Here is a 12301-nt window from a genome sequence, read left to right as displayed (position 1 = left end):
AGGTGCTTGGGTATAAATTTACCTGCAGAGGAAAACTTGATGTCAGCCACTGCTTCTGACGGCCCAAGTCCTTCCTTTAATGTGATGTCTTCAGCAACAAGAGGAGGAAATTCTGCCATTCGTTCTTCTCCACCCATTGGAACCTATCAGTGAAATAAAATGATTTTTTAAAGTTCAAGTTACGTTCTCTGTAACTGTAGCATCATATACATCACTGATCATTCTGTACAAGGAAAGAATAAAATCCCGAACACGCAACTGCTGTAAAAAGCATGGAGCTCTGTGATGACACGGAAACTACAGATCCTAGAGCCCAGAGCTACTGTTGGGAATTGTCTTAGTTACTTTCTAGTTCCTGGGACAAAATACCCGACACCCACAAGGTAAAGGAGAAGTTTATTTAGCTCAGTTTGTAGAGGTTTCAGTCCATAGCAGGCTTGCTCCAAGGCGGGTGGCATGGCAGAGGAGAAAGTCCATGGCAGGCAGGAGGCAGGCAGGAGGCAGGCAGGAGGCAGGCAGGAGGCAGGCAGGAGGCAGGCAGGAGGCAATGAGCCTCCCTTTTCCTTTTAATCTATCCAGGCTATAAACCTGTCAGTTGGTGCCACCCATACCCAGATGGCCCTCCCCATTATCCACTCTCAGAACTGTGCTAAACCAATCAGTGGACTAATGTAGTTATCACATACCCTTAATGTGGTGCTGGGGACTGAACCCAGGGCCTTGTGCATGTAAGGCAAGAGCTCTGCCAGAGCCACATCCCCAGCCCAATCACACACCCTTTATCTGTATTTACACAGCTTAGAATCAGCCACCTCCGAAAGCTCCATCTATAAGCACATAACTCTTTGGGGGAACATTTAGATAAAAGCTGTTACAGGCATGTATCTGTCAGCAACGTATGGACAGGAGAACGAAGCTTTACTTATTCTGATCTGATAGTCCTCCATCAGGCTTTACATGGTGTGGTTGTTACGCTTAATTATGTCAACTTGATTGGATTGGGAGCTGCCTAGATTACTAAAGCACACTTCTGGGTGGGTCACAGATGTGAAACTCTGAGTACTATGTATGTCCCTTGCCCCCCTCCCCCCTCCTTGTCATCCTGCTCTGACCCCTGGCTACGGTGGACTGGGCAGCTCTCCTCCATAATGCCCTTCGGCCATGTACTTATGGTTTTAGAGCCAGGTGGCCATGGACGGAATCTCCAGAAACCATGAGCTAAACTAAACCTCTCCATTACGTGTGGGTCCCGTGTCCCAGTGACTGGAAAGCTGCCTAACACAGAGAACTGGTCCTGGGAGCGGGGCCGCTGCTGGGACTATCTGACAATGCAGTTTGGAAGCCTTTGGAACTGGTTTGCAGAATGATGTTGGAAGGGATTGGAGATGTGGCTGGAGCTCTAGAATGCTTTACGAGTGATTGGCTTTACGAGTGATTGGCGAGAGCTCTGAAAAGCAGAATGCAGAAAGCAATGCAGACAGTAAAGGCCAGGCTCAGGGGGCTTCAGGTGGGAACCTGGATTTCCTTGGCAACTAGAGGCCATGTGTGTTACACTCAGGCAAAAATTTCTGTAATATTTATTTTCTGAGACTTTATGGGAAACTAAGATTAAGGGTACTGGACTACACTTGGCATAGAGGTACACACACAAAAATCCCAGCGCTCTAGGAGGCTGAGGGTAGGGGCATTACAAGTTTGAGCCCAACCTGGATAACTTGGCGAGACCTTGCCTCAAAATAAAAAAAAGGGCTGGAGATTGTTTTAGCTTATGTCTAGATGTCCCCCCAAGCGTTGTAGGATCATAGGTGCGAGCTTTCCGAGGTGGCTGGATCTAGTGTGTGATGTAGTGTGTGATGCTGGGATCAAGGGTGTGTGGTTACTAAACCAGTTCACTCATTGGTTCAGCATAGTTCTGCGTAGGATTAAGGGTGCCCCACCCTGGTGTGAGTACGACCTGCCCTAAGAGTGTGTACCCTAGGTAGGACACGAGGGACAGAAAGTGTTGCTGCTCGCCCTTTGCTGCTTGCTTGCTGCCTTCTGCCTGCCCTGCTTTGCCATGAACAGTTTCTCCTGTGAGGCCCCTCTGCCATGCCACCCTACATTGGAACCAGCCAATTATGGACCGAAGCCTCTGTGAACTGTAAGCCAAATAAACCTTTTCTCCTTTAACTTTGGGAGTCAGACATTTTGTCTCAGCGATGAGAAAAATAACTAAGATAGGGATGTAGTTCAGTGTGAAAGCCCTGAGTTCAATCCCCAGTACTGGAAGGAAAAAAAAAAAGCAGTACACTAACTGATCTGACAGAGGAAATTCCAAGGCAGTCCAACATGATGTTCAGGCTCCTGCAAGGGTGCTACTGCCTGCTTTTAGCCAGCTTTATCAGGGGCAAAAAACAAGACAGAAAAATCTGAAAAATTAAACCTTTAGCTTAAAGGGAACCATGAGTAAACTTGGGGCCAAAGGAGGTGTGGCTGCTGAGATTAGTACCAAGTGCTCTGTACAGGGACAAGAAAGATGCCTTGAGGGCATCTCAGAAATCAAGGGTGGGGACATGGCTCAGTGGCACAGCACCTGCCTGGCAAGTGCAAGGTCCTGAGTTTGATTCCTGGTACCAAACCAAACAAAAAAAAACACAACACAACAAAACAAACAGCAAGACCTCACTCAGCACAGCCTCAAAGGCACAAAACTGTCAACCTTTCCCTTGAGAGCTCCTGAGACCTTGAGAAGGGCCACCTAGAGTTAGTTCCTCAGGATTCATTTTTTTTTTTTTTCCCCGGTACCAGGGACCAAACTCACGACCTTGTGCTTGCCAGGCAGGCGCTGTGCCGCTGAGCTAAATCCCCAGGCCCCCTCAGGATTCATTTGCCAAGTTCAGCCATCCAGACACTCAAGAGGCCACTGCAGTCCTGGCCCACGTCATGACCCTAGCTGCTGCTTCAGCTGGTAGGTGATGCCTGAATGAATTTATCCCCTCATTAATACATTTGTCCTGCGGGACGCAAGGTGAGTGACGAGGGTCTGTGAAGCACTGCTACAGCTGAGGAAGGAACAATGGATGTGTTTCATCTAGGACACACAGATAAAGCAAGCCATGTGCAACACTCTCAGAAGCGGTCTGAATTACTAGGTGGAAAAGCACTCCGAGTCAGCACATATACAGCAGAGCTGGAGAAAGGATAGTGCAGGAACCTGTCATCTGAGGAGGAGGAGGGGGGGAGAGCGGGACGGCGAGCACATGCTCGGCGTGGGGGGACTACTGACGAGGCTGTCAGTTTGCGCTGCTCTCAATGCCGTGGAATTACAGAGGGAACAGAGGTGAGCAGCAGAGATACCATGGGCGCCTCTTTGCTTTGTGCACCTGCACTCCGCCCAGGTGGGTCCTGTACCTACCTCTAATGAAGCCTTCTCCTGGCTCTTAAAGAATGAGACCTGCTTTACATTTTGGAAAGATTTCCCCAGCAGGGTATTCTTCACTTTTTGGGGGGGGGTACTGGAAATTGAACTCAGGACGCTGCTCTTGCCAAGCAGGCACTGTGCCCCCAGCCCCCAGCAGGGCATTTTTCCACCACGGTACTGTTGACATCTGGAGCTAAGTAACTGTCACGGACAGCAGTGCTGTGCATGGCAGGATGTTTAGCAGCAGCTCTGGCCTAAAGTAGCCTTTAAGTTACAAAACTCAAAAATTCCTCCAGGTCCTGTGAAATGACCTCCAGGGAGGACCGAGCCTAGGCTGAGGACTGTGAGACACGGTCAGGAGTGGAGTGTGACGAGAGAGGAGGGGACAGAAGCTGGTCTCTGAGAACTGGGTGTGGTGGCACAAGCCTGTCACCTCAGCCCTCTAGGAAGCTAAGTGGGAGGACCCCAAGTTCAAGCCCAGCTTGAGAACTTAGCAAGACCTGCCTTCAAGCAAACAAACAATGCCGAGGATGTAGCTGGATGTAGCTCAGTGTGACGGTCCAGGGTTCAATTCTCCGTACTGCCAAAATAAAACAGCAGAAACACTGGACACTGACAGAATGTTTAAAGATTTCAAGAGTAGTGCAATGACAACAGCTGGATTTTACCAGGCTGGATTCAGAGAGAATCAGGAGGCAGAACTGACCTGGGTTTGAGAGATTAGGAAGAAAACCAACTGGCAAGAAGAGTCTCAAAATAAAACAACCCAAGAAACTGTGTTCAACGGGGGAGGAGGCCGGTTGTTACTTGGAAGGTACCAACGGTGTTCACTGGAAAAACCAGCCAGATGCCCGTGGGCAGAACCACGTGACAGCTTCCTTTTACGTGAGCTCTGTTCCAGAAACCGAGGCAGTTCTCCTTCCCGCGAGTCTCACACTGTGTTTTACCCACTGTCTGCCTAGAAAGTGAACCAGTGTGAGAGCAGGAGGGAAGTGCAGACAACTGACAAAGCCTCAGTGCTCGGCGCTCATCTCCCCGGAGGAGCCTGCGAGTGTGGAACGCTGAATGCACGGCAATCACATCAATGTAGTTTTCATCTCAGCCTGGCTTCCGTAGGAAATGCAGGGAGAAAGCAGTATGTACTTCCCAAGTCGGGCTCATTTTTTAAATCTTTTTGGAGGGAGTGAGAGCCAGGCACGTATATTTTTTGCAGTGTAGGGCACTGAACCCAGGGCTTTGTACAGACTGGCAAATGCTTCACAACAAAGCTATGTTCTTCTTTTTTAAAAAATTATTTTCAGTGGCGTGAGGACCAAGACTTTGTTGTCGTTGTCCCCCTCCCCCCCCCCATACCGGGAATCGAACTCATGACCTTGTGCTTGCCAGGCAGGCGCTGTGCCACTGAGCTGAATCCCCAGCCCCCGAGGACGAAGCCTTTGGTTTTGCTGTTTTTTGATTTCACAAGACAGTCTTGTTACCTGTCCTTGTCTGCCCTGAATTTGCTATGTAGCCCAGGCCGGCGTGAAGCCTGCACCCCTCCTGCGAGGGCGGGGATGACAGGCCCGCGCCACCACAGCCGGCTGCGCAGCCCTTGCAGCATCCGCGGCCGCACCGATGGCCTTGGGACTCCTGCGGTAGACCCCCTTCATTACCGTCACCACCACCACAGGCCCTCCTGTGTGCACAGACCCTCCTCCAGTCCCAAGAGGCAGGTACGACACAGAGAGGCAGAGGAGCTCTGCCCAACGGTGCACAGCTTTGCCGGGCTGTGAAGACAAGGGACGCAAGGCCATCTGAGCATTTTACCTTTATTTAATCTAAAGATGAGAACAACCCCAACACATTTATAGGCCAAAGAAAGGAGCCGGAGAGCAGGAAAGAGGAGGGGTACCACGTAACCGGCGCCTGGCTCCAGGAATCTGGGAGGAGCCCGGTGAGGTGCACAGGACTGCAAGCTCAAGGCCAGCCTGGGTAATCGGGAGACCCTACCTCAAGTTAAAGAAATGCAGGCCAGGGATTTAGCTCAGTGCTCCCTGGGTTTAATCGCAGTACCCAAAAGAAAAAGAACGCAGGGAGAAAGCTTTTCTCCTCAAATCGGGGCTTCTCAACCGCGACTGCGACCCGGGACGGATCGCCGGGTTGTGCGGGGCCTGTGCGCGGGGGATGCGCAGTGGCTGACTCCCCCAGCGGACGCCGGGAGCTCCCCAGCTGCCCCGCACAGCGCTGCCAACACTGCAGCGAGGACGCGGCTACTGGGGATGCAAATGGTGGCCGGGGTTACTCACGGGCCGTATTTTAAATTGTATTAACTGTACTAATGCAATTACATGAGACAGCCACATGTGGCCGGCGGCTTCCACACTGGACAACTTAGTCCAGAGAGCACACAGATCTACGGTTTTCCTACGATCGACCCAAACCAACATCCCTTTTCACATAAAGCCCACCTCACTCTACAGCCAGAAATCTCCACGCTGAGGGGAGGGCAGCCACGGCCACACAACGGATGACTCTGTCCACACAGGGCCCTCTGGCTATGGGATGTCACAGGGACAGCACCACCACTGAGCAGTCACCCGGCCAGGCCGCCTTACCTGGAGCAACGCGTGGCCTGCGTGCTTCTGATACACAGCGTCCGCCTTGTCCAAGGAAGTGATGTGCACGGGCAGGAAGCTGGAGGCCACCACTGTGAACCAAGCGGACTGGTTTCCCTAAGGACAGGAGCAAAGAGGGAACCGGCGTGTCATGAGACACAATAGAAAGTGAACCACAGCAGGCAACCTCTGTGAGAACTGGCCTGGGAGTGGCTATACCCAAATGATGTTAATGCTACAAAATGGGTATAAAGATGTATCACGGGGTATAAAGAAGCGCAGAATTAACTTACTACGTAAGCCTGGCTCTAAGGGCCTGACCGTACTTCTACGTGAAACAACAGGAAAGCGACGTATCTTATCTGAATTGCTAAGCTAGACGGGGCACTCGCTATCACACTGATGGTACAGTTTTTTTGAGGCAGGTTCTCACTATGCAGTTCAGGCTGGCCTTGAGCTCACTTTGTAGCACAGGCAGGTCTTGACCTTGCTGCGATCCTGCCTCAGCCTCATGAGTGCTGGAATTACAGGCATGCGCCACACGAGGTGACAGTATAGCTCTTTTTTTTTTTTTTTTTGGTACCGGGAATCTAACTCATGACCTCAGGCTTGCCAGGCAAGCACTTATGCTGCTGAGCTATATCCTTGGCCTGGTGACGGTATAGTTTTAAAGACCAGAGCTGGGCATGGTGGCGTATACCTATAATCCCAACACTCAGAAGGCTGAGGCAGGAGGCTCTCTTGGGCCAGCCTGGGCTACATACTGAGATGTTGTCTCAAAAAACAAAATAAAACAAAACAACCTTGACAACAAACACTCAAGGAACAGAGAGAAAAAAAAAAAAGCTAGGCATGGTGGCGCACACCTGTAATCCCAGCACTCAGGAGGCTGGGGCAGGAGGATCATTGCAAGTTCAAGGCCAGCCTGGGCTACAAAGGCTACAAAGTGAGTTCAAAACCAGCCTGAACTGCATGGTGAGAACTCATCTCAAAAAAAAAAAAAAAGGTCTTGTATGTTTCATGGGGAGGGGGTGTATTTTTAAAAAAGAAACTCCCTACACAATCATGAGTTATCTATAGCAACAGCTTGCCAGTCCTGTTTATGTACCTGCTTCATTGAAGTGCGTTTAATGCTTCCTTTCTTTCATTTTTCACATACAGTTTGTCACGCAGTCCAGGCTGGGCTCGGATTCTCAGTACTCCTGCCTCCCCTCGCCTGCCCTGCAAGCTCACATCTCCCGGGCACACTGCTCACCTGCAGAAAATCAATGCGGCCGATGGCGCCCAGAAATAGAACCATTCCTGGTTTAAGCACAAAGGTTCTTGGAACAATGGAATGTGTTGGCAAAACATTACTTACTTCTTCATCTGTTAGAAGATTCAAAATCTGTGAAGTAAATGGCACATTTTTTAGAGAATTACTTTTACTGCAAATAATGGCAATTTGTGATTTACCTGTAAATTACATGATAAAAATTACACCAGCTAGCCACACAGAAAAAGCATACACACTCTGGTTAAAAATTAATGTCGGCACATTGGTGGAGAGTAGTGGCAAAGTAGCTTGACAGGTCTACGAGACTTCCCTGTGTCGGCAGCATCCCCCAACTGTCACCCCCAGGCGGAACCTGAAAATACTGGAGCCCAACACTCAAGAGGTCAAATGCATGTGTGGGGGGCCTGTGGGATGGCTTCCAGTTTAACAGGGTGCAACTCGTGACCTCACGTCCTTGTGGAGAGTGTGCACATGTGAAATACAAATGGTCTCCCCCAGGAGCAGGTCAAGAACTTAAAGAACCTCCTTCTAAATTCTGAACCTTGATGTACTTATTCTTCCGGGATATTCAGCAGAAAAGTGAGAGAAATTTCAGAATCCTGTGCTTTGTGGGAATGACCGCATTTTTCTCTCTTGGCATTAAAAAAGACTGAACCCAGGACTTTGCACCGAGCTACATATCCATATTTAAAAAAAAATACCGTGAAACAGGGTCTTGCTAAGTTACCCAGGTTGGGCTAGAATTTGTGATCTTCTGCCTCAGCTTGCAGGACTGCTGAGATTACCTGAGTACTCCACCCTGCCTGGCTGGAATGAGGGGTTCTGAAGAGACTGGAGAAAACGGAAGGAGAAAGACAGGGAGTGCAAGGCTCCGATGAGCCTTTTTTCTTTTGGTTTTATTCTTTCCGTGGTACGAGGGATTGAACCCAAGACGCACATCTGCTAGTTAAGTGTTCTACCACAGAGTTACATTCTTAGCCTTTCTTTTTTTTATTTTTTAAATTTTTATTTATTTATTTATGTTTGTCCTTTTGAGACAGGGTCTTGCTATGCAGTTCAGGCTGGCCTTGAGCTCACTTTGTAGCCCAGGCTGGCCTCGAACTCTCAATTGTCCTTCTGCCTCAGCCTCCCTAGTGCCAGGATTACACACACATGCCATCACGCTTGGAAACGATACACTTCTTAGAGTATAACTGTAAGTGAATCTGACCAAACAAAGGAAAGAAAGGCCCCTAAGAAGCCAACGTTGCTTCACAGGGAGACAGAGAGATAACGGGGGAACTGGACACTAGACACTGGAGGGAAGGAAGTGATCAAGGAATCCTTGCGGCTGTAGCCTGGATGCACACTGGAGACCATCACTGACCTGGGTAAAGATCAAAGCTGCAAACAACAAAGAGCTATGAGAAGCTGGGTCTGGTGGCGCTCACCTGTAACCCTAGCTACTCAGAAGGCCGATGCAGAAGTACTGAAGTTTTCAAAATAAAATGGACTGCAGTGGTATGCATGACCTCTTCCTCACGCACGTCTCGGTTCTCGTGAATGTCTCCCTAACGAGGGTAACGGCCAGAATGCTAACACAACCAAGCTGCCTGCACTGACCCTAACAGATGAGCAGCGAGCTCAGTGGCATGTGGGTTCTCCCAGAGCGGCCCTTGTGAATGAATAAGAACTGAATCTAAGTGGAAATATACTTCTGTTCTTACTACCAATTATAGTGCTACCTTCTGCAACTTAAAGCAAATGTGAGTCGGGCGTGGTGACACATGCCTGTAAACCCAGCACTTGGGAGGCTGAGGCAGGAGGATCGTTGCGAGTTTGAGGCCAGCCTGGGCTACAAAATGAGCTCAAGGACAGCCTGAACTGCATAGGGAGACCCTGTCTCAAAAAGACAAAAAACCCCCAAAAAACACAAACAAAAAAAATAAAGTAAATGTTACTAACGTTACTAGAATAAATGTTACTAAAATGTTACAAATACATACACAGTTTTCTTTCATAATTCCGGGCGTGTCATAAAACCAGTGAGCATCTTTTACATCTTGTGGGGTCAGTTCTACTCTCGGGGTGGGTTTCTCCACAACCTCAGCAGGTTCATTTTCCATGTCAAAGGCAAGTGAGTCAGCATCAAATTCAAATTCGTTCTTCTGTTCTTTCGAATACAAGAATGTTCTTCCAACTCTTCCTAGAACAAATTATATTGAGGTTATCAGTCATCACTTTAATGCTTTTGACTCCGAAGTTTTTATTATTATTTTTTTCAGCACTGGGGGTTGAACCTACAACCTCATGCATGCTAGGCAAGCACACCACTACTGAGCTACTTCCCCAGCCCTTCTGATTTTATTTTGAGACAGGGTCTGGCCTAAGTTGCATAGGCTAGCCTTGAACTTGTCATTCTTGTGCCTCAGTAGATCGAGTTATAGGCATGTGCGCTGCCATTCCTGGCAGCCAGAAAATTCTTACATTTGCCTCAAACAAGTTCCTAAGACTAATTACAGTGTACCCAGAAGTGAGGCTCTAGGGATACCTGTGTGTCCGTCTTGTAAGGATGAAGTGTGTGGCTGGCTGTGTGCACTGAAGCGGGTGGTGGCAGAATGAGTTTTTAAGGCAAGGCTGAAAAGAGAGCAGGAGCACAGGGAGAGCTTGACCGGAAGCTGCTGCATGGTCAGTGAGCCTCACTTTACCAGCTGTCTCGTCCAGGTTTCCCCCAGTTCCAGCCTTGCCTGTAAGGGCTTGCATCTAGCAAGCCCGGAGCTCCCTCTCCTGCGGAAGCGGGCTGGTCCCACACAGCGGTGTGCAGGGTCTCACAAGGGGCATCTGCACCGCCGCAGGGGCTTCCCAGGGAATCTCACCTACTACGTAACCGTGCTTCTTCAAGGCAGTCAGCTGACTTTGTTCTTGCTCGCTAAGGTCTTCTTCTGACTTACAGGCATCGTTTTTAAGCCTTTTATGCCGTTGAAACATCCTGTAAGGAGTTGGGTTGCAAATAGGAAACTTGAGAAGGTTCAGCGTGGTACCTGGAACAGCAAAGAACAAATGCTTCTAGAGAGGGGACTGGCTGGGCCTGGTGGCAGGCGAATGTGAGGCCGGCCTGCACTACCCAACAGGACCCTGAATCCAAAAAGTCAAAAACAAAGACCGACCCTCCCAAACAAACAAGAAAACCCAAACACAGAAGAGAGGAAGAAAAAAAGCATTTCTGAGAACCTACACTGTTTTCTCCTGTGATTTCTTTCTTTCTTTTTTTTGTTTTTTTTTCCCCTGGTACCAGGAATCGAACTCACGACCTTGAGCTTCCCAGGAATCGAACTCACGACCTTGCGCTTGCCAGGTAGGCAAGAGCTAAATCCCCAGCCCCTTCCTGCGATTTATTTCACTGAACTTTCAGGACAACCATCCCTAAGATTACTCCTACTTTACAATCGAGGACACAGGCTCACAGATGGGCTCACAGGGTAACCCAGAATTTGAATACAAAGTCTGCCCACCGGGTGCACCCCACCTTCACGGTTGTATCCCCTACACAATCTGTGCATTCCTCAGAGGAGATGGGGCACTGAGGGTGGCATGGCTGTAGCCAATTCTGTGTATAATTAAACAAAGCGCAAGACAAAAACCAAACAGGACAGCTAGTTATGTCAACTTAAATGCAAACAGAATCACTAAAAGACCCATTTTTTTCTGGTGACGGAGTTCTGAGGACTCATTATATAGTCCAGGCTGGCCTGTCCTCCTGCTTCAGCCTCCCAAGTGCTGAGTACTTCCTCCTGGTACAGAAGTTTTGCAAATTAGGGGGCTGGAGATTTAGCTCAGCGGCACAACACCTGCCTGGCAAGCGCAAGGTTGTGAGTTCGATTCCTGGTACCAGAAAAAAAAACAAAAAACAAAAAACAAACAAGAAAGAAGTTTTGCAAATTATCACTAAACTGACACTTCTTTTCAACAGAGCCACACACCATTTTCTACTAATGGATGACTCCAGTGTTACAGACGTTTAGTGTAAAAACCTCAAGTATAAATTCAAGGTGTGAAAAGGTCAAGGGGTGGAGGGATGCACACAATATAAAAAGGCTGTACGGCTTTCCAGAAAAACTCAAGCAGAAGGAAGTCACAGCGGAAATTTGCAAGAGAGCAAGAACTTCACACTGTTCCCCGAGGTGTCAAAGTCCAGTGACCAAAACGCAGAAGCGCTCCGTGAGCACTTGTTAGAAAACTGCAATACAGACCGCATTTCCAACCACGCGGCTGAGCCAGGCCGGAGGTGTTCACAGCAGGGGAGACCCGTAAAGGGCCCCGCGATGCACGGGAACGCACGCCGCACGAGACCCGGGCCACGGCCGGCGCGCAGTGCCTCGGCAGGCGAGCCCCCGGGCCTCACCTGGCCAGGGCGAGATGGTGGCCCTGTCGATGGCCTCGGAGCCCTTGGCGGTGCAGTAGTCGGACTCCAGCAGCGCGTTGAAGAGGGTGGACTTGCCGGCGTTGGTGGCGCCCACCAGGTAGACGTCGCCGCGGTAGCGCCACGCGCGCTGAAGCGCAGAGATCAGTTCTTCGACCCCGTAGCCGGTCTTGGCGCTGATCAGACGCACGTCCCTGACCACCGTGCGGGACCCGGCCGACGAATCCCCGCTCTTCCCCGCGTCCGCGCCCCCGCCGGCGTGCTGTGGCCCCTGGTGACCAGGGGCCGGCCAGAGCCCCGCGCGCACGCAGTCGTCCCACAGCCGCTCCCGGAGCCGCCGCAGGTATCCGGGCGCGTCCTGCGGCAGCAGGTCCACTTTGTTCCCCAGCACGATCAGCTGCCTGGGGCCCACGAGCGCGGGCAGCTCGGGCAGCAGGGCGTCGGGCAGGTCCAGCAGGTCCAGCATGTAGAGCACCAGGGCCGGGCCCGGCCTCCGCAGCGCGGCGCTCACCAGCTCCAGGTACTGCGCGCGGGTCACCCGCAGGCGCAGCGCGCGCCGGTGGTGCAGCAGCAGCCAGCAGCGCTGGCACACGGGCCGCGCCGAGCCGCCGCGCAGCTTGGCGTCGGGCAGG

General features: G+C 50.5%; 1 protein-coding gene across 1 annotated transcript in view; it reads right to left on the bottom strand.

Annotated features, from left to right (window-relative positions):
• Noa1 (nitric oxide associated 1) overlaps window positions 1-12301 on the bottom strand; it is a gene marked incomplete in the record, with an annotated part of 13777 nt that overhangs the window by 951 nt on the left and 525 nt on the right. Inside the window, 6 exon segments of the mRNA XM_013518519.1 lie at window positions 23-143; window positions 5995-6111; window positions 7250-7381; window positions 9256-9455; window positions 10126-10290; window positions 11652-12301. Coding sequence (XP_013373973.1) covers window positions 23-143; window positions 5995-6111; window positions 7250-7381; window positions 9256-9455; window positions 10126-10290; window positions 11652-12301 — 1385 coding nt within the window.

The sequence above is a fragment of the Chinchilla lanigera genome, unplaced genomic scaffold, assembly GCF_000276665.1.
Source record: "Chinchilla lanigera isolate Chin_1 unplaced genomic scaffold, ChiLan1.0 scaffold00046, whole genome shotgun sequence".
Taxonomy (NCBI): Eukaryota; Metazoa; Chordata; class Mammalia; order Rodentia; family Chinchillidae; genus Chinchilla; species Chinchilla lanigera.
Note: the sequence above shows the minus strand (reverse complement) of the source record. Positions and strands in the feature narration are given on the sequence as shown.